Source organism: Cololabis saira, chromosome 9, assembly GCF_033807715.1.
Source record: "Cololabis saira isolate AMF1-May2022 chromosome 9, fColSai1.1, whole genome shotgun sequence".
In the NCBI taxonomy this organism is placed as follows: Eukaryota; Metazoa; Chordata; class Actinopteri; order Beloniformes; family Belonidae; genus Cololabis; species Cololabis saira.
The window spans coordinates 20,743,843-20,770,481 of NC_084595.1; the positions used below are offsets into that span (position 1 = coordinate 20,743,843).

At 44.0% G+C, this 26,639-nt stretch overlaps 1 protein-coding gene across 6 annotated transcripts in view; it reads right to left on the reverse strand.

The window, feature by feature from the left end:
• Positions 1 to 26,639, reverse strand: part of kank1a (KN motif and ankyrin repeat domains 1a) — a 60,203-nt gene that overhangs the window by 22,984 nt on the left and 10,580 nt on the right. For 4 of the 6 annotated variants that reach the window (XM_061730731.1, XM_061730733.1, XM_061730734.1 and 1 more), the window contains one exon: positions 5,529 to 5,658. In XM_061730731.1, the coding sequence (XP_061586715.1) occupies positions 5,529 to 5,565 (37 nt within the window). In that variant the 5' untranslated portion in view covers positions 5,566 to 5,658. Of the gene's footprint in view, positions 1 to 5,528; positions 5,659 to 9,456; positions 9,485 to 12,369; positions 12,497 to 26,639 lie in introns of those variants that run through there. The other 2 variants (XM_061730735.1, XM_061730736.1) reach the window with 2 other exon arrangements.

Consider the following 26,639-nt stretch of genomic DNA (forward strand, 5'->3'; position numbering starts at 1 on the left):
TAAGGCCCAAACATCTCGGCTCTGGTCTCTTCTGCTCAGGAACACTTTGTTCCAGAGGTCTGGCGGTTTGGTTCAGACCCACATAAGCCACCGTTCTATTCGTCTACAACCAAGACTGGCTTTAACGAGCTGGTTTGAACCTCTGCAGATGCGTCAGCTTTTACAGAAATCGGATCAATCTGTTGCTTCATTCAGACCAGAAATCGCATCAGAACAACCAGTTTCCGCACATTTAATACAATTTCTTCCCCGTTGTTTTAACCATTAAACCAGCTACGGGAGGAGCAGCAGGAACCATGGAAGCGAGTCCGGAGGCTCATGAGAAGTTCCGCCTGTTCTGTCTTTCATTAAGTAAACCAAGTGTTTCTGGGTTCCTGACCAAACCCGTCTGAAACAATGCTGCACTCTGCTTTCCACTGAGAACTGGGCATGATGCAAGCTCTGGAGGGTGGAGGGCCTCCAGCTGCCTGACACACAAACAACCCTAATTACACCAACTTGCATTCATTTCCTGGAGAGTTACCACTAATAACTTCAACTGACCTAAAACCCGAGAGCCAAGTGCTCAAAATGCAACTTTAATGCTCTACTTTACCTCACAGGGACTTGATTGCGTCTCAGCGTGAGTGACAGAAGTGCTGCTCACATTCCTCTCTCATACAACCAGCCTGGCATTTCCTGGCTCTGCCCGAGAGCATAATTACTCCCCCGAAAAGTGGAGACGCAGCGTGATCGCCGACTGGCTCTGTAGCAGCCAGGGAGACACATCCGTCCTCATTTAAACCCAGGAAACCAAGCAAAAAAAAAAAACAAAAGCAGGTTAAAGCTGGACTGAACAGAGGCTGGACAGAGGGGCCACATCTGCCAGCTGGGGCCCTCTTGGAGACACTCCAAGGGGCAGGGCCACAAAATTCAACAAGCTAGTGCTGGACATGGAGGGCTGGAGGAAATGTTTGGGATCTTTCTGCAAAACACGAAAGGGTTTACAAAAACTGCAGTCTCCGTCTTCTCTCATAGATGGTCAAGAAAAACAGAGCCAGTGAGCGCAGGCTGGTCCTCTCTCACTTCCCTCCAAGTTGCCATTACTTATTTAAGCTAAAATTAAATCAAGACCCCCAGGACTCATGTGTCTCGGGAGACCCTGCCAGAGGCTGCAAAGTCTGCCAGAAACATCTCCCGGGGTGCATTCAGGTTAGGGCTGGGCGATATGGACCAAAAGTCATATCTCGATATTTTCTAGCTGAATGGCGATACTCGATATATGTCTCGATATTTTTTCTGTGCCTTAATTGGGGTTTCCCCCAAAGCATTATAGCATAGCATCTCTGTTAGCTTCATTTTTTTCTGAGGCAAACCCTTAAAAAAACAGTCAGTTTTAATACAAAGCCTCGTGCCAAATGTCACACAGGTTCCTTTATTAACAGAGGTCTGCACAATATCAAAACGTATAAAACAAATGAAATAAAAAATAAACTGCCTGCATATATAGAATAAAAATGCTTCTTGAATAAAATAAAACAAATATCCCTTTCCTGCATAACAATTAAATTAAAATACACTGTGCAATTAATACAGTGTAGACAGTAACAGGCAGACTTTTCCACTGAGGTTGACAGTTGTGCAAATAACAAAACATTTGTGCAAATCTCAAATAAAACATTCAAGTCAATTTGTCACAAAATAAGCTATATCAAAATCATTAAAAAAAAAATGTAATTTTTTTTTTTTTTTTTTTTAAATCGATATAAACGATATTGTCTCCATGTACCATATTGTATTTGAAAATATATCGATATATATTAAAATCTCGATATATCGCCCAGCCCTAATTCAGGTATGTAAACCGTCTAACGTGATAAGGTGCTCCGAGACCGTTGCTGATGTCTTCCCCTGTTGGCACTGTGTTAACACCTGAACGTTCCAGATCAGAAAAACGACCAAAACATCTGCGTCTGTCGAGGTCTGAACATCTGCTGATGATCAGCAGCCAGGGGGAATGTTTTTCCACCTTCCTGGTTTCATTCTTGTTCAATAAAGTTACGATGGATGCCTGGCTGAAACCAGGACCTTCTCCGTTCACTGAGGTGGTGGCACCAACTCGGTACATGCTTCTTCGGCCGCACTGCATCATGGGCTCGTGAAGAAGAGATCTTTATGGCGCGGTCCTGAATGGCTGCACTGTCCCGCTGTTTTATAGAGGCCCATTTCAGATAACGACAATGAAGCGATTAACGCCCGCTAAGACACAGTCACACTTAAACTGAATCGATTCATCAGCGCTGCCGGATAAAGACACCGAGGCTCCAGAGCTGTCAGCACCAGTAAATAAAACAATTATCCTGCTTAATTTAAAGACACGCCATCCTGCCCCCCCCACGGCACACATTATTACAACCTCGCACAGACACACACGGACACTGGGAGAGCGGCTGAATGGTGCCAGGAGGGTGTGTTAAGTGCTATCTGGGACCATTACTGCTTCAGTGGATTTAAATGAGCTGCAGGAGGTCGGCTCATTGGCCCGACACAAACCCCGGGTTTGGGGGGGTTTCTGAGCCACCACACTGAACCACATGCAGCGGTCCAGTTACATGTGGCCCAGGAGACGGCACGTATATTCAGGACAGGATCAGTTGGTACTCTAAAGTTCTCGGGACCGTTTCACGTGACGGGCTGAACGTGCTTTATGCTACACTGCTCGGCGCACTGAGGCATCAAACATCCCACATTTGGCAGGCGTTTCCCCCGAGAGGAGCCTCGCCGCACCAACTTGAACCAGACCGACGTTCAGAGGCTCAAACTCACAACCGCAGCTGGACCGAAGCAGCGACGGGAGTCGTGACGCTTGAACTGTAATCTTCTTCAGGCTGAGCTCCTGAACGAGACCAACGCGAGTAAAACTGAAATAAGCTAACAAATCCGTAACATCGGGTAGCGGGACGAAAATCAACAAGATAATGAGGTTTACAATAACAGACCAATAATCCAAACATAAATGATCGGAACTAATTTTATATTCAGAAAGATCGTCTACAAACTGTATAAGAAGAGCTGGACAATCCCTCCGTGACATCAACCCATGGGTTTCAGAAGAGTCGCTGCTCTAGAAAATAGATATTTTGTATTTATATTGTAAGATTTGAAATAAAATAATAGCAAATGTGTAAAATGAGCAAGCGTGGCAACTGGTTGGGACACGCCCACCTATCATCTGTCACCACTGGACAGCTGTTTCAGCCTGGCTGAGCACGTGCATGTGGGCGGGGAAGATCCTGTGATGTCATCAGCGGCAGCCGCCCGCTTGCAGGTCCCACCGTGCTCTTTTCTGTTGTTTCAGTAGCGACACTGGAAACGTGGATGTCTGTGATTGACAAGGTGGGCGTGTTCCTGCCGGCTTCCAGGTGTGTTTGTTTCCCCAGTTTGCAGCGTGGCGGCCTGCGGTACGAAGAAAAACCCCTAGGGGGCATCACGGAGGGCTTGTCCAGCTCTTCTTCTACAGTCTACTTGGCTCTGATCCGTCCCAGAACCAGTCACGGCGGATTTTAATACAATTAATGCACAAGTAAGACGGATCACAGTCTCAGCTGCCTTTTCACACCTAAGATGAAAAATAAAAACACCACAGACTTCCTTTTATATCTGACGTGGTTCATTAAAGTCCTGTACAGCGGCATGGATGTGAAATCCACTTGAGGAGACTTGAACTACTTCCTGTACCAGGCTGAAATGATGGACAGTAGGACATGGAGGTCGGAGGACGCAGGTCTGGAGAGGAGCCGCATGTTAAACCTCTTTGGTTGATTGATAAGAGTTTTAAATAAAAAACTGGAGGCATTTTTAGTTTTTATCATCAGTCCCCCCCTTCAGTCTGTTTTCATGCATGAGCACATGAAGTCTGTCAACATGATGTGGAAACATACAAGAACTGCTTATAAGAGGAGAAGATTAACATTTCTCTGTGTTTTTCCTTCAAGAGTAAACACAGACCACGAAGCTATGCGACCGGCCGATCAACCCACAAACCAGGAGGAGGGATCTTGGGTTCGATCCTGCCGGCGGTAAACACACAGCGCCGTTTAAGTGTCCTGAAGCATCTGTGCTGCATGCTCCACATTCCTGGAGGGATTTGGGAGGCGGCGGCTTCACGCTCGGCTGTTAGGCGTCGCAGGAATGCGAACCATCTGCAGGTGTGATCGCCTCACACCGAGAAGGAGAAACCTCCACCGGCGCTGTAGGAACCCAACCCTGACCCAGGGAGAAGGACGGGGCAGGAAAAATCTCCCTCTTCTACCAAACTGCGTGGTGAAGCCCGCTGTCCTGAAGGGTTATCCGTCTGCATGAAACCACAGACTGCATAAGAAGAACTGGACAAAATGCCTGCGATGTCATTCACAGGTTCTCTGAGGCGTTATTACGTGGCGCCATGGTAGAGGTGGGAGGAACAAACTGGAACCATACCTGTCAAGTCTCCCGTTTTGGCCGGGAAACTACCCTATTTTACCCTCTTTCGCACCGTCCTCCCGTATTAGTATTTTCCCGTAAATTTCCTGTTTTATAATATAATAATTTTTAAACTTCAAACTGAATTGTCACTAGCCTCGCGAGAACTGCTGCTTGCTGTAGCCTGGTTCTCGCGAGGTTAGTGGCGACAACGGGAACAAACTCGGAACAACAAATAGGAAAGATGGATGGATGAAACCAGAGAGAAGGCATTTCTGCCAAAAAAGCAAAAAACTTCATGTAAATATCTCTATAAATGGGAAACCGTATTTACTTTCCTAAAGAGGAGCAGGACGGGGAACAGTTACGAGTTCTGAAAGATTTGTAACTGCGATGTTAACAGAGTGTCTTTCACGGGGGAAGAACGATGTCCGTCAGCAGCACCAGCACAGCCCCAGAGAGCCACATGAGTGAAAATGACGAATTAAACGAAAATGTAAATGTTTCACTTGAAGACAATCTATGTGGATATAAACTGAAAATATTTAAAATAATTCTGTGTTTTCATTTAGGCTCCATTATAGGAATTTCGTACATGTGAATGTCCACAGCATTTCAGTGTCAACAAAGGTAGAACTATCAGATTCTGAGCACATGATGGTAGTTTGCAAGTGATTGACAGGTAGATATCTTAGATTTCTTGTAAATCTGTTTTAAAATGTAACATTGGCCAGGTGGATAATTTCCCGTATTTTCAAATCCAAAACTTAACAGGTATGACTGGAACACGGTCACCTTACGTCAATCACAGTTAGCTGTTTTAAACCGGCTGACTTGGCTTATGCTAACCTTTGAAATAATAATACATTTTTATTTATAGGTGCCTTCCTGACAATGGTAATCCTGAAACTAATCCAACTTTAGTCCTAAACATCTGTCCACAACAGTTTTACTTACCCACAAATAAATATTAACAGAAGTTTTAATGCGAACTGATCATCCTTTAAAACAAAAAAAAAGGCCCTTACAAAGCAAAAGCACAAGAGAAGAAGAGAAGCGTGAGAGTGGAGAGAGAAGAGGCTGGTTACCTGGACCGCTGCCGTTCACATGCACCGTCTGAGCCATGGCTGCAGCTGCGAGCGCTCACTCCCACTACTAGACGCACTGCAGTCATGCAGCTGCCATGCATCAAGTCCAGATTAGCATGCAACCTGCAAACTGAGACAAAAACACACATTTACTCACATCAGTGAGGACTTCACCTCCAATGACAGTTTCAAATCGAACTCAGGAACTTCAGATACTAGAGAACAGACTCGCTCTTAGCCACGTGGTGGCAGCGTCGGACCGGTTCACGCATCAGACCGAAAACCAGGTTACAGCCAGCTTGGAAGTAAGGAAACGCTCCAGTTCCTCCACTGACCACTAGAGGCAAAGGCGAGTCCGTCTCCTCTGAACTAGTGTTAAAATATCCAACAACGGTAGGAAGCTGCCCTGGTTACAATTGGTCTAAACCGGTCTAACCTTGACCCAGGCCGAGTGACCGCATGTCCCAGCGGAGCGCCGCTACGCTAGTCTGGGTTTCAGCCCCGCTGGTCCGGGTTTCAGCTCTGCCAGGACTTGTTTCAGATGTTGTTTTGGTAGGGTCCCTTGGAACGAGGATGTTTTGACAGATTTGATCAGAATCAATGTAAAGTAATGTTAATTAGCACACATTAGCATGAGCCAAGCTAAAACTGGGATTGAGAGAAGGTGGGCGTAAAGGCTGGATTATGGTTCTGCAACAAATTGACGCCGAGCGTGCGCCACAGGTTGCGCCACGTCGTGCACCCCACGCCACGCCGTGCCTGACGCGACCTCCTACAAATTGTAACTACGGGTCAAGAGGTCGCATGCCGAGAGGGCTTTGATTTTTTTTCTTTTCGTTTTTTGCACAATAGTTGTCCTTATCTCTTTGATTCACTTCATTCAGTGTGACTGGAAAAGTCAGATAAACCATTCAGGAATAGAACGCACCCCCCTAGCGCTCGCGGGGGGGGTATATGCACCTCGGCGAAATGGATTGTCGGAGAAGTCCGGAGGATTCATGACGGCGTCACGGCAGCGGCGTGTGCTCTGCATTGGTGTAGCGCAGAACCACAATCCAGCCTTTAGGCCTGAGCGATAAACCAAAAATGTACCGTTACATACATTCACTGCAATGAACGACATCAATTTTCCCACGTCTGTAAATTTGGTGTTTTTATAAAAGAAAAGAAAATAACATCTTTTTGTCTGTTTGGACTGTGTGCTGATAGGCTAGTTTCATTCCCCTTAAAAGGGGCGTGCTGTAATCACGTGACTCCACCCATCCAGTCTGAAATGAGAAGGAAACCCAAGAAAATGGCTGATGGTTCAAACGAAGGTCAGGCTGACATAACAGAGCTGTCTAGTGTGAGACTCGTGCATTTCAACAAGTTCACACTCTCACGCCACACATGGCATTTGTTATGCTGAGAAATTAACTTCAGCGCACAGTAACTCCAGCGGACCATCTTACATACGAGTCACGACACGCTACCGTGCGGTGAGCTCTCAGCTCAGAGCAGCTGTATGGAGTTACCGACCAATCAGCCAATCTGAAAATAGAGTTTTTTGTTGCAGACTAAAGGCTATCGTGCATTTATCATTATCGAGGTAAAATGTATTTATTTATTTATCGTGATATAGATTTGAAGTCAGATTTGAGCCCTAGTGGGCGTGTTTCTGCTGGCTCCTCTGACCTCTTCGGTCTCCCCTTTTGCAACATGGCACCACACAGCATTGGATAAAAAGGAGGCTTCAAAACCACTGGAGTTTGTCCAGTTCTTCTTATACAGTGTATGGTCAGTGTCAGACAAAGCGACCTCTAGTGGGAATAACTGGTATTACATGATGTGCCAGCCCAACCCCGCTCAGACGGTACCGTCAGTAGTTCTGCCGTCAACACAGCATTAACACACAGCAATAATCTAAACTGCCTCCACATGGGCAGACGTGTTTTTGATGGTTTTTGGCAAAAGCAGAACTTTTTGTGGCTGAAGCTCATTTAAAGTGATGAACTGCTTTTTTCACTAGTGAGTTTGCGTCTGGCATTAATGAATGGAGGTCCTGCAGCGCCGGCCTGCTCGCCATGAACGCAGATGGGAAGAACAGAAACATGAGGCTGGGGTCTCTAAAGCCTGAATTATGGTTCTGCGTTAAACCTACGCCGTAGGTAGGTACATGGGAGGCTGTCCGTAGCCTGACGTGCACCTCCCAAAAAATTTAACTACGCGTCGCGGCGACGCAGACCCAACGTATGCCGAGAGGGCTGATTGGTTCGCTTGGTAGCAACGCATTTCCGGTTCCTGTTCATGTAGCAGTAGTGAACTTTCAGTGCTCTTTTCTTCGTGTGTGTGATTTATTTTTTTGGGTTGTTTTGGTTTTTTGCACAATAGTTGATTCACTCTGACCGGGAAAAAAACGGAAGCTGGGCTGTTTTTCTTTTAAAAACAGGCACCCAAGATTGATGACCTTGGCCCCTCAGATTCTCTGACCAGAGCCTCCTACTGGTCCTCATGTGCCCCGAGTGTCTCCACTGAAATAATCTTTTACCGGATGGTTTTGGTGTTAAGGATGAACATGTAGAGCAGTACGTTCCGAAAGCCAAGTTTTATCACTCATTTTGGACCAAATTCAGCTTTAAACTAATTTTCCCTTGACAAATAAAATAGAGAGATGATACTTCAGCCACTTTTATTGAATTCTTTTTTCTAAACATGAAAATTGGGGTTCAGCAAACCATTCAGGGACAAAATGGCAATGACCAGCTAAGAGTGTAACAGGTGCTACAGCCACCCACCAACCACCAGCCGGTTGCTCCAGGTTGTCAGGCCAGCACCGTTGTATGGCAGCTCCGCCGACAACCGGTGTGTGAACATGTGCGTGTGTGGGTGAATCTCTACAGTGTAAAGCGCTTTGGGGCTATAGGAGTACAACTGGAAAGTGCTATACAAGTGTAAGCCATTTTACCATTTATTTACCAACCGACCGACCAACCAATGTCCTGAAAAGAAGCACCGACCGACCAACCAACCAACCAACGACCTGAAATAGCACCAACCCACCAACCAACCACCTGAAAACAACCCACAACCAACCAAATACAACGACCAACCCACTAACCGACCGACCACCCACATGAAAACAACCCACAATCCACCAACCAACCGAAAACGACCAATCAACCACCTGAAAACAAGCACCGACCGACCGACCAACCAAACAACAACAACCACTAACTGACTGACCAATCACCCGACACTCAACTTACGACCCAGAAAACAACCGACACTCTGGACACGACAACAGACCAGACCAACAAGCATTTCTTTTTTAGATAATTAGGATGTTTTGTGATGTGTTGAACTGAAATGTTAAACATTAAACAATCAGCCCTGAAAGTTATCAATGGTTTAGTTTCGGTACATCTGATCATCTCTGGGTGAGTCGTCTTCTCAAGTTCTGTTCCTGGTGTCTGATGTTCCTCCACAGATTCTCAACAGGGTGAATCTTTACACAACTCAGCAGGTAAAATTATATAAAGCAATAATACAGATGTTCTTGCACCTCTGGGGCCCCCTGGAGGCTACGGGGGGTTAAAACCACTTGCTTAGTCTGATTTAGACATTTAAAAAGACAAGGTTGCAGTTTCTCGCCTCTGGTTGCTGCTACGACGGTCCGACAGCACAACCTTTAGAAAAGCTCAACCCCTTGTTTGAAACCTGCGGTCTCAGAGGAAGACTTTTATCCAGCATCGACCCCCTCCCCCCCCCGCCGCGGACGGAGAGCGTACCTCGGCCTGTTGAAGCGGACCAGACCTGAAGTCCTGCATCTGATGCACGTTTTAAAACATAAAACCCACCTGCTGGACGCTTTTCTACGGCTGTCGAACATCAACCTCCAGAACCGACAACCGCTAACTCTTCCTTTTCAGCAGAAGCTGACCCGTCTTACCTGTCACTCTCATTTTTACTTCCTGCCGCAGCTGCAGGTAGAAAACGCGACTGCCTGCGATCCTCCGACAATGGCGTCTCCTGCAGCCCTCACAGGAACGGATACGTCCCACAGCTAAGATTAGACAACTTGCTCAGATGACAGCCAAACGAGCCGAGTCCTATAAGAGGAAACGGGCCTTCAGGGCTGTTTGGGTGATGACCCCTCGATCAGATATTTGAGCTTGGCTGACTTAGGTTTATGCTAATTTATAATAAATATAATATACAATAATAATAAAAAAGAATATATACAATATATAATAATAATAATAATAATAATATATAAATATAATACATAAAATATAATAATATACAATAATAATATTATATTACAATAATTCTGAACAAAATCGGCCCAAACATCGTCATTTGAAGTCTTGCAACTGAAACGAGTGAAGAAACTCTGGCGGGAATGCCAAACCAGGAACCAACTCAACCAGGAAGCTCAGAAATAAATCAAAACTTTGGTCTGATTTTCGTCAGGTTTTCTCCTGGAAACGGCAGAGCGTCCAGATCCAGAACCGCAGCTTGTTTGGTTCCTCTTCAGCTGCATAAATATTAAACACGTGCGGATTTTAGCCCGCAGAGGTAAAACAGGATCAGCAGGTCCTGGTCTCCAGATTTACAGCAGATCTGGTTCTTCTTCTGCTGCAGGCGCGTTCAAACACACCTGATTTAGATGATTTTCAGACGACAAAGAACCAAAACAGCTGCAGCTCACAGCTGCAAAATAAAACAACCACCTCGCTCACCTTGGAGAAGTCTGCTGATGTGAACAAGGTCTATGATTTTAAGGCCACGTTTACACATACCCGGGTATTCACAAAAACTGATATTTCCCCCTCTACATTTTGAAAAATACCATCATTCACCCGCATAAATACGCTGTTAAGGGCTGCTATCAGCAGCCAAACCTACAGGCGGCAGTGTTACGAGAAGCATAAAGTCATGCTAGCCTATCGGAATCCTGGAAAAAAACGTCAACAAATGACACGAGTAACTTCCAGTTACTTTCCAGATGGAACGAGAGTCTTTCGTTTGGAGTGACAGAAGTGGAGTTACTTTTAAGTGTGACTTTAGAATATGAAACAAGAAAATATTGACGGTGGCCATACAAATTGTAAACACAGGTCGCACACATGACGCTGGTGACATTTCTGTCACATAATGTGATGTTCTGAAGCCTAAATGTCCATTTCCTTCCGTTTACAAACAAACGTGAAGCCGGAGGTTTTGCAAATCTCCACTTTGGTCGAAGTTTTAGGAATGATCGTTTTTGGTGACTTTGAGCTTCGTTTTCGTGTAAACGAACGGCCAAAACGCATGAAAACACCACCGTTTTTGCTACGTGTAAACAGGGCCTAAAACCCGTCGTGGAGCCGAGTCGAGCTCAGAGCTACAAGAGCCGAGCCGGGTTTGGTTCTTGTGAGTGCAGCGAGTTCCTGTCCAGACGACGTGTCCGGCTGAGCAGACGTACGCAGGTCTGTGCTGCCAGAAATATTCACGAGCCAGAAGACTAATCAGCTGCTACTCGTCTCCGTTCTGAATCTGGTTCTGGTCGGAAATGGTCTGAGGTGAAGAGTCCAGACGCATCACCGCCGACCTCATTTCCCTCTCTGGTCGACCCGGTCGCAGGACCAGAGCTCCCCAGCGACATCCACTCACCGGTACAGAACGTACCGGAGCAATCTAAACGGGCTGTGGGTGCAGTTCCCATCTCATCTGAGCTACTAAAATCAAGACAGGAGTTTGACCTGATTATCACCCAACACCCCCGTGGACCACGACTTCACTTTAAAAACATCAACGCTCCACGAACCCTTCAGACCCCCCAGAACCAGTCACATGGTCTGTTAGTAAAACCAACTCACACATATATGAATGGCTATCAGGGCTGGGCGATATATCGATATTTTAATATATATCAATATATTTTCAAACGCGATATGATACGAGACAATATCGTTTATATTTTGCGACAAATTGACTGTACATCAACGCTGACCCCTCTCGCTGGCAAAAAAGTACCTTTGTGTGCTGAAACCTGACAGTGTTGACAGGTTAGTTTTCCTGGCACAAAATCTGTACAAAAATGTACAGTAGTTGACTACTTGTAATTATTTGAGATTTGCGCAAAAAGTTGCAATATCTGTTTACTACAGGCTACAGATGTAGCTTACCACCACCGGTGAGAATGTGTATGAATGAATAATGATTTCTGTAAAGCGCTCTGGGTGCCTAGAAGGGCGCTATATAAATCCAAGTCATTATTATTACATGTTTTATTTGAGATTTGCACAAATGTTTTGTTATTTGCACAACTGTCAACCTCAGTGGAAAAGTCTGCCTGTTACTGTCTACATTGTATTAATTGCACAGTGTATTTTAATTTAATTGTTATGCAGGAAAGGGATATTTGTTTTATTTTATTCAAGAAGTATTTTTATTCTATATATGCAGGCAGTTTATTTTTGTTTTATACATTTTGATATTGTGCAGACCTCTGTTAATAAAGGTACCTGTGTGACATTTGGCACGTGGCTTTGTATTAAAACGGAAAAAAACTTTTTTTAAGGGTTTGCCTCAGGAAAAAATGAAGCTAACAGAAATTATATGCTATAATGCTTTGGGGGAAACCCCAATTATGTCACAGAAAAAAATATCGATATATATCGAGTATCGCCATTCAGCTAGAAAATATCGAGATATGACTTTTGGTCCATATCGCCCAGCCCTAATGGCTATGATCTCTTCGGTCCTCAGAGGTCCACGTGGACTGGTCGGGGACAAACCAGGGACACCATCCAGGTCCTCCTTTAAACCTGCAGAAACCGCCGGCCGGCGCTGCCAGCTTCCTCTGCAGACGTTTCACCTGTGAGTCCAGGTGACCGGTCCTCAGAGCAGCGTCTTTGATCGCGGCCGTCTCAGGAATGCGTCTGATCCGTTTAGATCTCCATCTTCACAGCCCCGCCAGCTGCGACTGAAGCTCTGCCAGGTTTAATCGCCTCGTCTCATATTCCATCGTCTCATCGGAGTACAAAGCACCTGGAATGTGCAGCAGCAGCTGTTCCTGCACGGGTTTACTGGACCGGGTTCATCCATCTTTACACACCGAGGTATTGTTCTCACCTCTCGCTCTCTCCTCCAACACCGGACAGCTTTAGCCGACACCGTCACCACCGTTAATCCGCCTTTCAGCTCACAGGTGAGTGGAGAAGCTGCCTGCCCTGAGCAGAAATGGAAAAACCCCTCTGACCCCGGCTCGGCCCTCTGACAACACCGCCCCCTGCAGGACCGACCCGGTCCCGCCGCTGGCTGGAGCAGAGTGTGGGTACATTTCAGCATCCAAGTGATTAAAAGTGTCTTGAAGAGGTCCAATAAATCACAGCTGTAAAGACCGGGTCTGTATTTCTTTACAAAGACAAACATTTGCTTTCTTTTGCCAAAAAAAGTTCAATCATTAACTGAATTATTAATACTGATCCGTGTGATGGAGGCAGCTGACCTTTAATAAACTCATGGTTCACTTTGCAGTTGGTGATCTGGTGTGATGGACTCTAGAAGGTTCTGCAAGAGAGGAACCATTTAGGAGGAGTCATTATCCCCTAGCCCCCGGGTCAGACCTTGACCCTAACCACCTCATCCCCTCCCATCTCTTGTCCGACCTGTTCTTAACCAGGAACCTGCCGGAGCCTCGTGTTTGTTCATCTCTTGAGTGGAGTCACTGAAGCAGACAGGAGCTGCTGGCATCAACTGCTGTTTTCGTTGCATCACGTGACCTCCAGACGGAGGACGGGCTGCGTCACCGCTCCAGCGCTGGTCTGCATCTCCCCGAGATACCTTTACTGTCCAAACGATGATTCAGCATTTTTCCATGCTGGGTCGGAGTCTGTCCTTCCTGAAGGACGTCAGCAGGTATGATGAGTACGTTTTGCCCCCTTGATTGTCAGGGGCAGCGAGATCTCAGCGTAGGGTTGCCACCTTTCAGAAATAGAAATAAGGGACGCCCCGATTTCAGCAGCGCAGGAGCCAAAAAAAAAGCCCCAAAACTTCTAAACTGAATAAAAATGTGTTTATTTTATATGAAAAAACAAAATGCTTTGATTTAAAGTTTAAAGTGCTTTAATAGCATTGAACTTGCATGACTGTACAGACAGACAACCATACTAGTAACTGAAATAGCCTCCTATGCTCTGTATGTCCACATCAGCCAAGATGTAATATAGCCTACAGGTGAAGAATATGGTGTAAAAGTAAATTTATTTCAATAATTCAACTAGAATATGGTGTAAAAGTTAATTTATTTCAATAATTCAACTAGAATATGGTGTAAAAGTTAATTTATTTCAATAATTCAACTAGAATATGGTGTAAAAGTTAATTTATTTCAATAATTCAACTAGAATATGATGTAAAAGTTAATTTATTTCAATAATTCAACTAGAATATGGTGTAAAAGTTAATTTATTTCAATAATTCAACTAGAATATGGTGTAAAAGTTAATTTATTTCAATAATTCAACTAGAATATGGTGTAAAAGTTAATTTATTTCAATAATTCAACTAGAATATGGTGTAAAAGTTAATGAAAATACGGTACAAATCGTGTCCCGTATTAGTTCAATACGGGACGCAACATTTTTTTCTCAAATAAAGGACAATTCCGTATTTTACGGGACGGGTGGCAACCCTATCTCAGCGATGGATGCGTTCGTGGTGCTCGTGTGAGACAGATGTTGCTGCAGAACCAAGTTCTGGACTCCAGCATCTGCAGGACTCCAACAACGACAGAGGCTGGACGTACGGACGCGCTAGCGTGAAGGAGCACCGCTGCACCCCAGATTCAACCATTATGGGTACCTTCCCACCCACGAGTCACCACGGCGACTCAGACCCCACCACTCACGCTTATTCTGATGCAACATCACATGCTCGCCTCCAGAGCTTCTCCTCGTAATGCCAGCACACTTCAAAGCTGCATTGTGGGAGAAATTCTCCATCTTAGGTGTTTGCATGTTTGCTTTTGTGCCAAGTGAGCCCGCGTCGCCGACCTTTAGAAGACGGGCCAATGAGATCTGGCGCCACGTCCTCCACTGACCTTCTCCGAGGAACGGCAGCCGGACAAAGAAGACGAGTTAATTAAACTGATGACAGCATGAGAACAGAAATGAAGCCAGGAGATGCCAGAGCGCCCGAAACAACCCTCCAGGAGGACTCGGAGGGGGAACAGGACGTGGAAAACTGATTCCATCATATCTGCGACCTGAACCCACAAGCTTCTGGCTGGTTTGGGACGCCACTACGCCTCGCACGTTTGGATAAGACTGGCCCAAACACTCAGCTTTGCTGGACTCATTATGGCGTTAATGAGTCGTGGCGTGTTGGATTCCTGCCAGAGGATGGAGATGCAGGTCAGGTTGCTAGGGCAACCCGTGATGATCCGGGATTGGTTTAAATACATGAATCCAGACAGACATCAGCTGTCAACGTGGAAGATTTAAATCACATTTCTGCTGAGCTCCATCTCCATTTAGTGATCATATTTCTATCACATTTTACACGTCTGTTGTGACCTCACACGTGTCACCTTCACTTTGATACACTTTTGAGCAGAGGTGGGTAGAGTAGCCAAAAATTGTACTCAAGTAAAAGTACTGTTACTTCAGAATAATATGACTCAAGTAGAAGTAAAAAGTAGTCATCCAAATAATTACTTGAGTAAAAGTAAAAAAGTACTTGGTGAAAAAACTACTCAAGTACTGAGTAACTGTTGAGTAACGTCTGATTTATTTTTTTAACACAACCATTCAAACAGACAAAAGTACAAAATAATCATCTTCAGGCAAATTCAATCAATAAATAAAATTAATTAAAATTAATAAAAAAATAATATTAAAAAAATATTAAAGTAAATTCAAGTACTTTAATACATAAAATAAATAAAATAATAACAGAATAAAAAAATTAATTAAGCAGAAGTAGCACAAAATGTCAATCCTTTGTACTTTTCTTTTTTAACCAGGCAGAACTAGAACAAGCCCATGAAGTCATAGAAACTCTGTGTGTGTTTGAGTCTGTGTAAATGTGACAAAACGTGCAAAAACAAACATTTTCCCCAAAGAATCACCCAGTGATTCCATGAGATTGACGCGTACGCAGATAAAAGGGATAAAAGAAAAGTAACGAGCTCAATGTAGCCTAATGTAGCGGAGTAAGAGTAACAGTTTCTTCTTCACAAATCTACTCAAGTAAAAGTAAAAAGTATAGTGATTCAAAACTACTCCTAAAAGTACAGAATTTCCCAAAACTTACTCAAGTAAATGTAACGGAGTAAATGTAACTCGTTACTACCCACCTCTGCTTTTGAGTGTATCTAAATAAAGTCAGATCATCAAGTCACCAGATCACCAGGTCGTCAGATCATCAGAAGACCAGGATGAAAGTGGATCCTCGCTGACAGAGAAGCTTTGAAAGACCATCAGGAATATCTGAGTCAGCAGTTCAAGAGAAGAGATTAAAGAAATCTGCGAGCTCTGCTGCCGATGGAGGAGAAACCGACTCGGACTCGACGGTGTTGTTCATTCTGGACGCTCCTGCATGAGTCGTCACATAAACCCCGCTCCTGCCCTGTGGCGGTCGGTTCCTTCTGTATTCGTGAAAACAGCGGCGGTTGTGAGTGGCATCAGCTGACGGAGGATCGACCCCCCCCCCCCAGCGGGGTAAAGGAACTTGACCCCCATCACGTTCTCGAGCCCCTTCAGCCGGAGACCCGTGGGCCGCGGAGCCGGCGTGTTGGGGTTTTGCAGCGACTGTCCTCCGTCGTCAGGTCTCACCAGGAGCCGGACCCGTGAAGTAAGGAGGTGACCCGAATGCTCCGAGATCAAACAAGAACCGCAGTTCTGCTCGTCAAAGAGCCACATCCCGCCACGTCTTCCTTCTGGAGCTCAATGCCACCGATATTCCATCGAATGAAAAACCGATGACCTAAAGCTGCTCGACAGCTTTACTTCTGCTGCCGTCATTGCCGCTCAACGCTGATGTGAATTCACGTCAGAGCTCAGAGCTCGTCTCCCGCTGCCACGACGCCGGCCGGCTTTTGTGGACGTACGTCATACGTTATCAGATGGCCTCTTTGTTCCCGGTGGACGGCTCAGGGCCGCGGCGCTGCCAGCGGTGACATCAGCGTCATTCGTCATCAGGGATATCAGGCAGCCGTTATCCCAGCAGTTTCTGGATCTCGTGGTGATGAAGCAACCCGACCGCATCAGAGTTTAACCTGCTTTAACTAAACCAGATAAGTGAAAACTCGAGCCGGAACAAGTCTGAGAGGCCGTGAAATCCTGCATGGAGCCTCATTATTTCCCCGTTTGCCCCCCAAACCCTTTATTCCAGACAAAAAGTACTGAAGAATGAACTCCAGAAAAGAAAGAAGACAACTGAGGGAGGGAGGGAGGAAGGGCTAATCCCATTAGTTGAAAGATTTGTTCCAGTGGAAGAGGGCAAGATAAAAAAGGTGATCAGGGGGAGAAAAGGGGGTTTTCTGAATGCAGGGGACCAAACCTAAACAAAAAAAAAAAGAAGAAACTCCTGTCGAACATCTGGGGTGCAGAGGAGCTCCTTCGCCAACCCCATCTGAGAAGAGGTTGGCGAGAGCCGGACACTCTTCACCTGCCGTTACCGGTGCTGAATCTCAAATCGACTCGGAACTTTCTCCAGCAGAATAAAAATGTTTTAAATTAAAAAAGTAACCAGAAATATATCTATGCATTACTGTTTAGAGTCCACTTTTCTAAAGCTCGACTCTCACAGATCTATCCCAGTGTCACTGACGAATGCGACAAATGTCATGCCTCGTCCTGCAATTTAACCCATATGTTTTACTCTTGCCCACTACTTTCTCGCTTTTGGTTGAAATATTTTGACACCATGTCAAAAATACTGTCAGTGAATATAAAAGTCTCCCCCCATGTTGCCATATTCGGGCTCCTAAAGGACCATGGCCGGTTTACTTCAAATCAAATAGACATTTTGGCTTTTATTCCTTACTGGCAAGACGCCACCTTCTTCTCCACTGGAAGTCGACTAAGGCTCCTTCTAGTACCCAGTGGCTCAACGACACCATGTTTTTTCTGAAGCTGGAAAAGATTAGATATTCACTGAAGGGTAGTTGCAACACATTTTATAATAAGTGGCTTCCCTTTCTTACATTCTTCCACTCTCTCCAGTCCCTGCCTCCTGATTGACGGATCCCCCCCTTCCCTCTCTTCTCTCATTCCTCTCTTTCTTCCTCCTTTTTATTTATCTTTTTATTTACTTTTCTTTTGTTTTTGGGGTTTGTTTTTTTTTTTTTTTGCTTTGGTTTTTTTTTTGTTTTCTTTTTTTCTCCCCCTTTTTATTCATCTATTTTTTAATTCATACTGTTTAGCTTTAATACTTAAATATTACTTATATATAAGAATATAATAATTTTCATGTATTTGTCATTATTTTGTGGAGTTTTTGTTCTGTTCTTAATCAAAAAAAAAAAAAAAAAGGAGGTAGACTGTATATCCTTTTTTGTTTATTCCTGTTCAACTCTGCCTTACCGCCTAATAAAAATATCAAAACAAAAAGAAATATATCTATGCATTAAAAGCTCCCATATTACACAACCTTGATTTGACCCTGTTTATGCTGAACAACCAACTGAATAGAGCCGTTTCACTTTGATCGGGATTCTAACTTCTGGGTCGTATAAAAAATAAAAAGAACTGGACAACCCTGTTGTGATGTCATCCACTGGCCTCCTGTGTGCTTGAGTAGCCTCTTTTTCTTCATACTGAGCCATGTTGCAAAGACATGGAACAAACGGGAGGCCGGCTAGAACACGCCCACCTCGCTGCACGTTACTGGTTTTAGCTCGACTGGCTAATTTATGATGCCTTCATGGGCCGTTTATCAGTTCCCAAGAACGCAAGTCCGTACTCGTCAAGTACAAATCAGCAGAACACATCTCTGTCCTCCGAAAACATCAGCGTACTAACAGGAACAGAACTTGAGACCCACAAGAACTCGCAACACCCGGATCAAAAGGTCCTCGTCCCATCCAGAGCTGGAACGAGGACCAGCTGAGACCCGCAGCTCGGTCTGCCGCTCATTGGACCCGCTACCATAGAGCTACTGGACTACAAGTCCCAGCAGACTCCTGCTTGAGGGGCAAATGTTTAAAAACAGACTTCAACACAGATGGACTCACTGGATCCGGACCCCAGAGGTCAGTAGAGGAACTGCACGCTGCCTTCAAAGACGGAAAGCGGAGGTTCTCCCTGCTTCCTGCCCTGGTGAACTCACGAGCGCCACTGTTCATATTAGGGTTGCACGGTATACCGGTACCAGTATAGTACCGCGGTACTAGAGTTTTGAAAACGGTACTATACCAGCATTTAAAAACAAACGGTACTTTTATATATTTTTTCTATGCAAACGAATTGGTAAATTGGAGCCTGTCTCTTTAAGCACGGCGAGCTCAGCGAGTGTGACGTAGTTGCAGAAGCAGAGCCGCCTCCCCCTCCCACTCGCATGCGGAGGAGAGAGAAACGAGTCGCGTGTTAGACAGACAGAGCGGCTTGAAATAAAGTTGAAATAAATAGAGATGGCAGCTGCAGAAAAGCCCGTACTTGTGGACAAAATGGGGGCCCGAAGTACGGTGTGGAAATATTTCGGGTTCAAACCGAGCGATAAGGGCGAGCCACTGAACCAGATGCAACGCAGTGCGAGCGCTGCTACAAAGTGAGTCTCGCAAAAGGAGGCAACACTTCAAACTTGTCCAAACGTTTAAAGGACAACCACGCTGACTTGTTCCACGACTTCAGTCAAGAACGACAGCTGATAACTTTGTTCACCAGTTCACTGCACTGTCATGTCATGAAAAAAGTACAGAGCCTCTCCCAGCCCGTAGTAAACCTACAGTAGCCTATAGACGAATCCGGCGACCGGTTTGTGTGCGCCGCCATCTTGCGGCGGCGCCATTGCTGCGGTGGCAGGTGTCAATCTGCCACCGCAGCGCTGTTATTGTAACCTGACGCTCTACAGCATCATTATAGCTGGATTGATGATGTTAGACAGTGGCCTTCCATAAATAATGAAGGTATCTTAAATTAATGCTGATGTTAATTTATAAATAATGATTTGTTTGAGCGATAAGCAGGAAAGAATAGAGGAAGATAAGGGAGTGTATGATTAAACACTGTAATATAGCTCTCTCCACCTCCTCTCCTTACGAGGCATGTCTGCACAATTAAATATTACCTGTGTATGTTTTGTTTAATTTTAGGTATCCAAGAATATTTTATTGATCGCCTGGCGTCCGATGACGAAAAAAAACGCAATTACAGGTCTCTAATTGAAGGGCAGAACTATCTCAGCTCCGGATGATACAGAATACATACATACATAACCCCAATCTGCAGATAAAACTAGTTTGTTGAGGAAAAAATATTAACTCTATTTGTAGCTGCAGAAGAAAAAAATAATCTCACGAGGAAAACAAAAATATTGCTCATGTCTCGGAGCCTCTTCAGCATAAAAAAAAAGAAAAGAGAAGTAAGAGTAATAAAATGTACTGTATGTTGTACTATTATACTAATTTATTGAAACACATGGCGAGTCAAACATCTACCAAAGCAGCTGTCAAACACTAAACAAGGTAGTAAGACGTGGGTTGTGCAGAACTGCGGCAGTAAATCCTCATCGGAGCTCCACTAGTAGTGATTTCATATGGATCAAACCGTTAATAATCATTATTTTCTCCATATACCGCTCCCTGGCTTCCTTGTTTAAGGTATCCAGGTAAATTCCAGTTCCTTTCCAGCAGTTTAACATCTTTTTTTTGCGTTCCGTCTGTTCACTTGGTGAAACAGAAAAGTGGTTTTGACAGTCCGTCCCGTCTTCATTCACTATCAAAACAAATGCACGTGACGGGACAGGAGTTTTCCGATGATACAAATACATTAAGAGAGCCTGGCAGGGAGCGGAGTAATAGATCCATACGTATATATGTCTATGGGCTGGAGCGGAGGAGCGGAGCCGCCACCGCAGTAATGGCGGCCCGCTCGACTTCCGGGTTTCGCCGGATTCGTCTATACAGAGAGTTAAAACATGTCCATGGTTAATAAATGCAATTTTTAAAATATAAAAAAAAAACACATTCTTAAAATATTTAAATACATTCCACAGACTAGAATATAACTTAAATATATTTTTATATATTTTAATATTATTTAATGTTTAATATATATTATAAACCATTAAGGCAATTAATTATTATTATATTGAAACACACACTTTGGTAAAACATTCCATTAGCCTACAATATCTCAGAAAATTAGAATATTGTGATAAAGTTCCTTATTTTCTGTAATGCAATTTAAAAAAAACAAAAATGTCATACATTCTGGATTCATTACAAATCAACTGAAATATTTCAAGCCTTTTATTATTTTAATATTGCTGATTATATGTCATATAAGATCATGTGGCCTATAGTTTCAAAACACAAACCTTTTGAACAATGAGAACAAGTAAAATAAAGGAATGGCATTCAAATTAAAATGACCATGTTAATTAAAATACTGTGCCCCCTCCCTCCCCCAATTACAGAAGTCTAGTGCTCCTGGCAGTATCTGTGTATTCCAGCATCAAGCTGTGCATCTGAACGTGTCTTCAGCACATCTGGGAATATCTGTAGTCCAAGGCGTTCTAGACTGACCGAGGAAAATGTAGACATTCTTGTTTTCTTGGCTAGGAACCTGAAAAATGAAAAACAGTGATAGCCCGCCAGCCACCCTAGGAGGAGTTTTTGCTGCTACAGTATTTTATTTAACATGGTGACTTTAATTTGAATGGCATTGCTTTATTTAACTTGTTCTCACTGTTCTAAAGGTTTGACATTTTTAATATACCATGCCAATTATTTATTTTATTCATTGTTGTTATTGTTCACAAAGTTTGCTTTAAAATAAAGGAAAATATTGACATTTGAGAGTGTTCCACCTTTTTACAAAAAGTATCGAAAAGTATCGAAATAGATATTGGTATCGGTATCGAAACAGAAATTTGGTATCGTGACAACCCTAGTTCATATCAGAGGGAATTTTTTCTGAAGTTGTGTTTTATAAAATCATGATGAAAACAGGACATTATCAACGAAGCCGGCACCTTAACCCCCCAGAGACCGAGGACTCGTTGTGGCACACGGAAACAAGCAGAAACGCCAAACATGATCAGATCCATCATACCAAAAATGTGACTTTACTAAACCAGAAAACTAGGCCTGTTTTGAAAAAAAAAATGTATTATGAAAAGAATGGTATCGGGGCATCCCTAATCTCAATACTAGTATTAATATGTTGCTAGGGCTGTTCGATTTTGCCCAAAAATAAAATCTCGTTTTTTTTCTCTCAAAATCCGATTTTCGATTACGATTATTTTGTGAATTGACAAAAGGCAAAGAAATGATTTCAAATATGCTGTTTTTTTATTGAACATTTGCCCCATTGGGCTTTAAGTGCAAACTTTGCTCTTATTAAACCAAAAATGAATGAATAAAGTGCAAAACTCTGTAAAATAAGTTGAAAAAAGTTTTAAAAAAATATAATAAAATATAAAGTTTTATCTCTGAAAAAAAAAAAAACAGCAAATCAGCACTTGCAAACATACAGTAAGTTATATTTCCAATTAAATAAAACAAGACATTTTCTAATTAAACTAAACTAGGTCTTTGCATGCTAAATAATAATGCAACCCATGAAGGAGGTAGAGGTGTGTAATGTCGCGGGTATTGAGAGGTGTTTCCATCAATCATTAATATGGTATCAATCATTAATATGTGTGCAGACAAGGTAAAAAAAAAAAAGAAAAAAAAAAGTGAAAAATCGATTTTACGATTTTCACATTTTAACATCGTTCTAATTACATAATCGCGATTACGATTTAAAATCAATTAATCGAACAGCCCTATATGTTGCATAACTACACAGTCATATCATTCATGCAACAGCTCAAAAAACTGTTTTAATAACACTAACCCAAATCGATATCGGAATGAAATCGAATAAAATCCTGATAATCGATTCTGAATCTTAAGAATTGGAATTGAGCGATTCTTGACATTTGAATCGATCCCCAGCCCTGCTAGAAAGCCCCGTAAGACTCCTCCCTCTCCTTACACTCACGTCCAGCACTTCCTCCCCCAAATTTCTCCTGGTCGGAGACTTCTCGTCATTACAGTTCGGTCTGAGACCGGTTCCGGGTCTTGGTCAGCCCACGGCTGATGACATTCCAGCAAGCTTACAGAAATCCCTGCTGTATGTTTGTGGCAATGAAGCGCTGGACCCCCGGCGGCCGCAGACAGGAGGAAGCAGCTGGAAGTGATGTAAGCGATAACCGTCATCATCATCATCATCATCATCTCGGCCCCGCGCAGCGGTCCAGGGTCAGAGGCTACAGAAACACTGGCGTGATAACCTTCACAGCAATAATGCAACACATTGTAATTGTGTTGACAGTGAGGGGTGATCGGGGTGGGGGGGGTGGAGAGGGTTGCCCCGCTCCACAATAGCACTGACATTCCAGTGGGACACTGAAGCATCATGGGAGCCCTCTGTTTCCAGAAGAATATCCACTTGCACCAAAACAAGGGATGAGCTCGAGCGGTATTCTGGGAATCTATGTCGCCAGCTTTGCTTTTACAGCTTGTGAACGTCATGTTTTGTTGCTCAAACGTGTTCAGTTCTGGCGTCAAACCGCACGGCGCGCTCCGATGACCACAATTGCATTTAAATCCTGTTTTTGTTCTATTCTGGCTTGTGAATGACAGTTTAGTGGCAAACGTTGTGAGATCTGATGGATCCACACATCACAAGTACTAAACCGGCGTTGGTTCCTAAACTGGCGTTGGTTCCTAAACCGGCGTTGGTTCCTAAACCGGCGTTGGTTCCTAAACCGGCGTTGGTTCCTAAACCGGCGTTGGTTCCTAAACCGGCGTTGGTTCCTAAACCGGCGTTGGTTCCTAAACCGGCGTTGGTTCCTAAACCGGCTACGGCTCAGCTCTTACCTTTAGTCAAACTCATCAATGAGGCTTTTCTGGAACCAAACTATAAATGTGGTTCTCTGATCGATCAGATCCATCCAGATATCATTTAAACGTGGTATTAATTTCCTTCCGGTAGAAACGTCCAGGGTTTGCGTCAGCTGACCGCCTCAGGCCATATCTCAGGAACGGGTCAAGGGTCGGATCGCAACAAGGAAAACACTTAACGCTTCTGTGAGATGAAAAACCGATTGGGATGCGCTGTGCAGCCCCTGCTACCCAGGTACCTGAGGGCGAACAAGGCCTCGACTGCTCGTGACAGTCGTGCAGCGATGAAGATCAACGCCGACGTCACTAAGCGCCTCTAACACCACAAACGTTTCCTGCACAAGAGACACTGGTGAACAAACACTGGCTGGAACGGCCAGTTCCCTGCTATCAACTCGGCTGCAGCGGAGAGCAGAACAATCGGCTGGAGACTGAAGTCACTGAACATGCAGAACAAACCGGTCCAACAGGAGCCAGGCCGGTCGTACCCACGACGAGCCGGAGATAAACTGAACCGGCATCTGCAGCTCACCATGTCCCAAACACACGAGAAAATAAAAAACTACAGTCGCTAGGGCTGGGGATCGATTCAAATGTAAAGAATCAATTCGATTCAGAATCGATTATCAGGATTTGATTCGATCCGATATTGATTTGGGTTAGTGTTATTTAAAATGTTTTTTGAGCTGTTGCCTGAATTATATGACTGTGTAAAATAACTAGTGAAATAATAATTTCACAATAATTATTGTGAAATAACTAAGAAATAAATAACTCAAACAGGCCTTTCAATATCCATTTAAAGTGGAAAAAAAGAAAAAAATTGCAACAGCTCATGCAGTAAACAAATCATTTTAGCTTGTCTAATTTATTCATGGCATTTTTCAGAAATGACATGACAAACTGTGCGCCCGACTACTAGGATTAAAGTTCACCGGGCAAAAATGTGATGATGGAAAAAAAAAATATATTGATCTTTAGACATAAGAATACATTTTTAGGAATTAATATGAGAATCGATTTAGAATCGTAAAATCGATTTTTCCAACACAGGCCTAACAGTCTCTGGGACGCCGACGTGAACTCCCCACAGGCTCCAGGTTCCCCCCAACAAGCGGTGGTCCGATCTTAATGTTTAAATCCACTTCAGCTTAACAATTTAAAAATCCTTGCCTCTCAACTCAAGGAAATGTTCAAATTATTTCATAAACAGACAATTCACAATAAATACCAAACATTGTTTCCGTGAAGTAAAACATGAGTGCAAGAGTGGTTTGAGAGGAAAACAAATAAAAAAATAAAATAAAAATCAAGTAACAAAAACTCCACCTCTCTTCTTGTTCTCCTCAACTCAGGCCGACCAGGTTCAAGAGCATCATCTCCTGTCAGGCAACTACAAACCAAAGACCAAACTAAATGCATGACAAACCTGAACTAGTACAACGTTCATCCGGATTAAGTTTTAAGTGGAACTTTAATATCCGACAGAGATCAAAGAGTTGTGTTCACACCAGACGAAATACGGCGTTCACCTGCTCCAGTAAAGACATAATCAGCGTCTTAATGCAACTAAAGTCGACGAAAATCAAACCTTCATGGCTGAACGCAGTTCATACAGCAACAACAGGTGTTCCTCAGGGTTCTGTGCTGGGTCTACTTTTACGTCATTCATCTACTTCCTCTTGGAAACATATGATAATAATAATAACAACAACAACAACAACAACAACAACAACAACAACAACGACTTTATTCGTCAGTATAGATGGAAACACACTGAGGCCCCGTTTACACGGAGCAAAAACGGAGGCGTTTTCATGCGTTTTGGCCGTTCGTTTACACGAAAACGCAGCTCAAAGCCCCCAAAAACGATCATTTCTGAAAACTCCGGCCATAGTGGAGATTTTCAAAAACTCCGTTTTCACGTTTGCGTCTAAACGGAGGAAAACTGAGGAAAACGGAGGAAAACAGAGGAAAACGGAGATTTAAGCTTCAGAACGTCACATTATGCACCACTTCTCTGTCACTCCAAACGAAAGACTCGTTCCGTCTTGGAAGTAAAGCCTGAATTATGGTCCCGCGTTAAATCGACGCAGAGCCTACGGCGTAGGGTACGCGGCGATGCACGCCGTACGGTGTGGGTCGCCGCGTACCCTACGCCGTAGGGTCTGCGTTGGTGTAACGCGGAACCATAAATCAGCCTGGAAGTTACACGTGTCATTTGTTGATGTTTTTTCCAGGATTCTGATTGGCTGGCATGACGTTAACAGCGTTTTCATGCGGGTCCGTGTAAACGAGGATATTTTTGAAAACGTAGAGGGGAAAATATCCGTTTTTGTAAATACCGGGCTACGTGTAAACGTGGCCTGAAATGTGTAATCTGCTTTTAAACCATCAGTAGTTAGCCTATTAGCATATGTAAATTTAACATCAACGTTCGCTGTTATGCTGATGACACCCAGCTCTGTGTCCACCCACCCACTGACCCCCCTCTCTTTTGACGGCCTCACAGAAGTCAGATCCTGGTTTTCCTTCCATCACTCACCTCACTCTTGTCCCGCAGCAGCTTCACAGGACTCTGCTTTTTACTGTCAAGACCCCCTGTGGCCCCGCCCCCTTTATCTGTCTGAACTTTTACGCATCAACACACCATCTCGGAGTCTCAGGTCACCTTCCTCCATCCAGCTCACACATCCCAAACCAACTGCTGAACGTTCAAACCTGAAGTTCACACCATCTTTTTGACAGCTGATTCTTTGTAGTTCATCGTCTGGATTTCATAGTTTTGTTACATTGCTATTTTACTCTCGTGTGGTGACGTTGGGTACCTCTGAAAGGCACCTATAAATAAAATGTACGTTTTATAAATTTAGCTTCCTGGACTGGGTCAGACTAGCAACCCGGATGTGGCCCTTTCATCATGATCCATTAAGACCGACTAGCTTCCCTGTCAGCATCCAACAGCAGGTCCACGCAGACCCTGAATCAGCTGTTCACACCGCTCGACTTCCACGAGTCCATGTTCT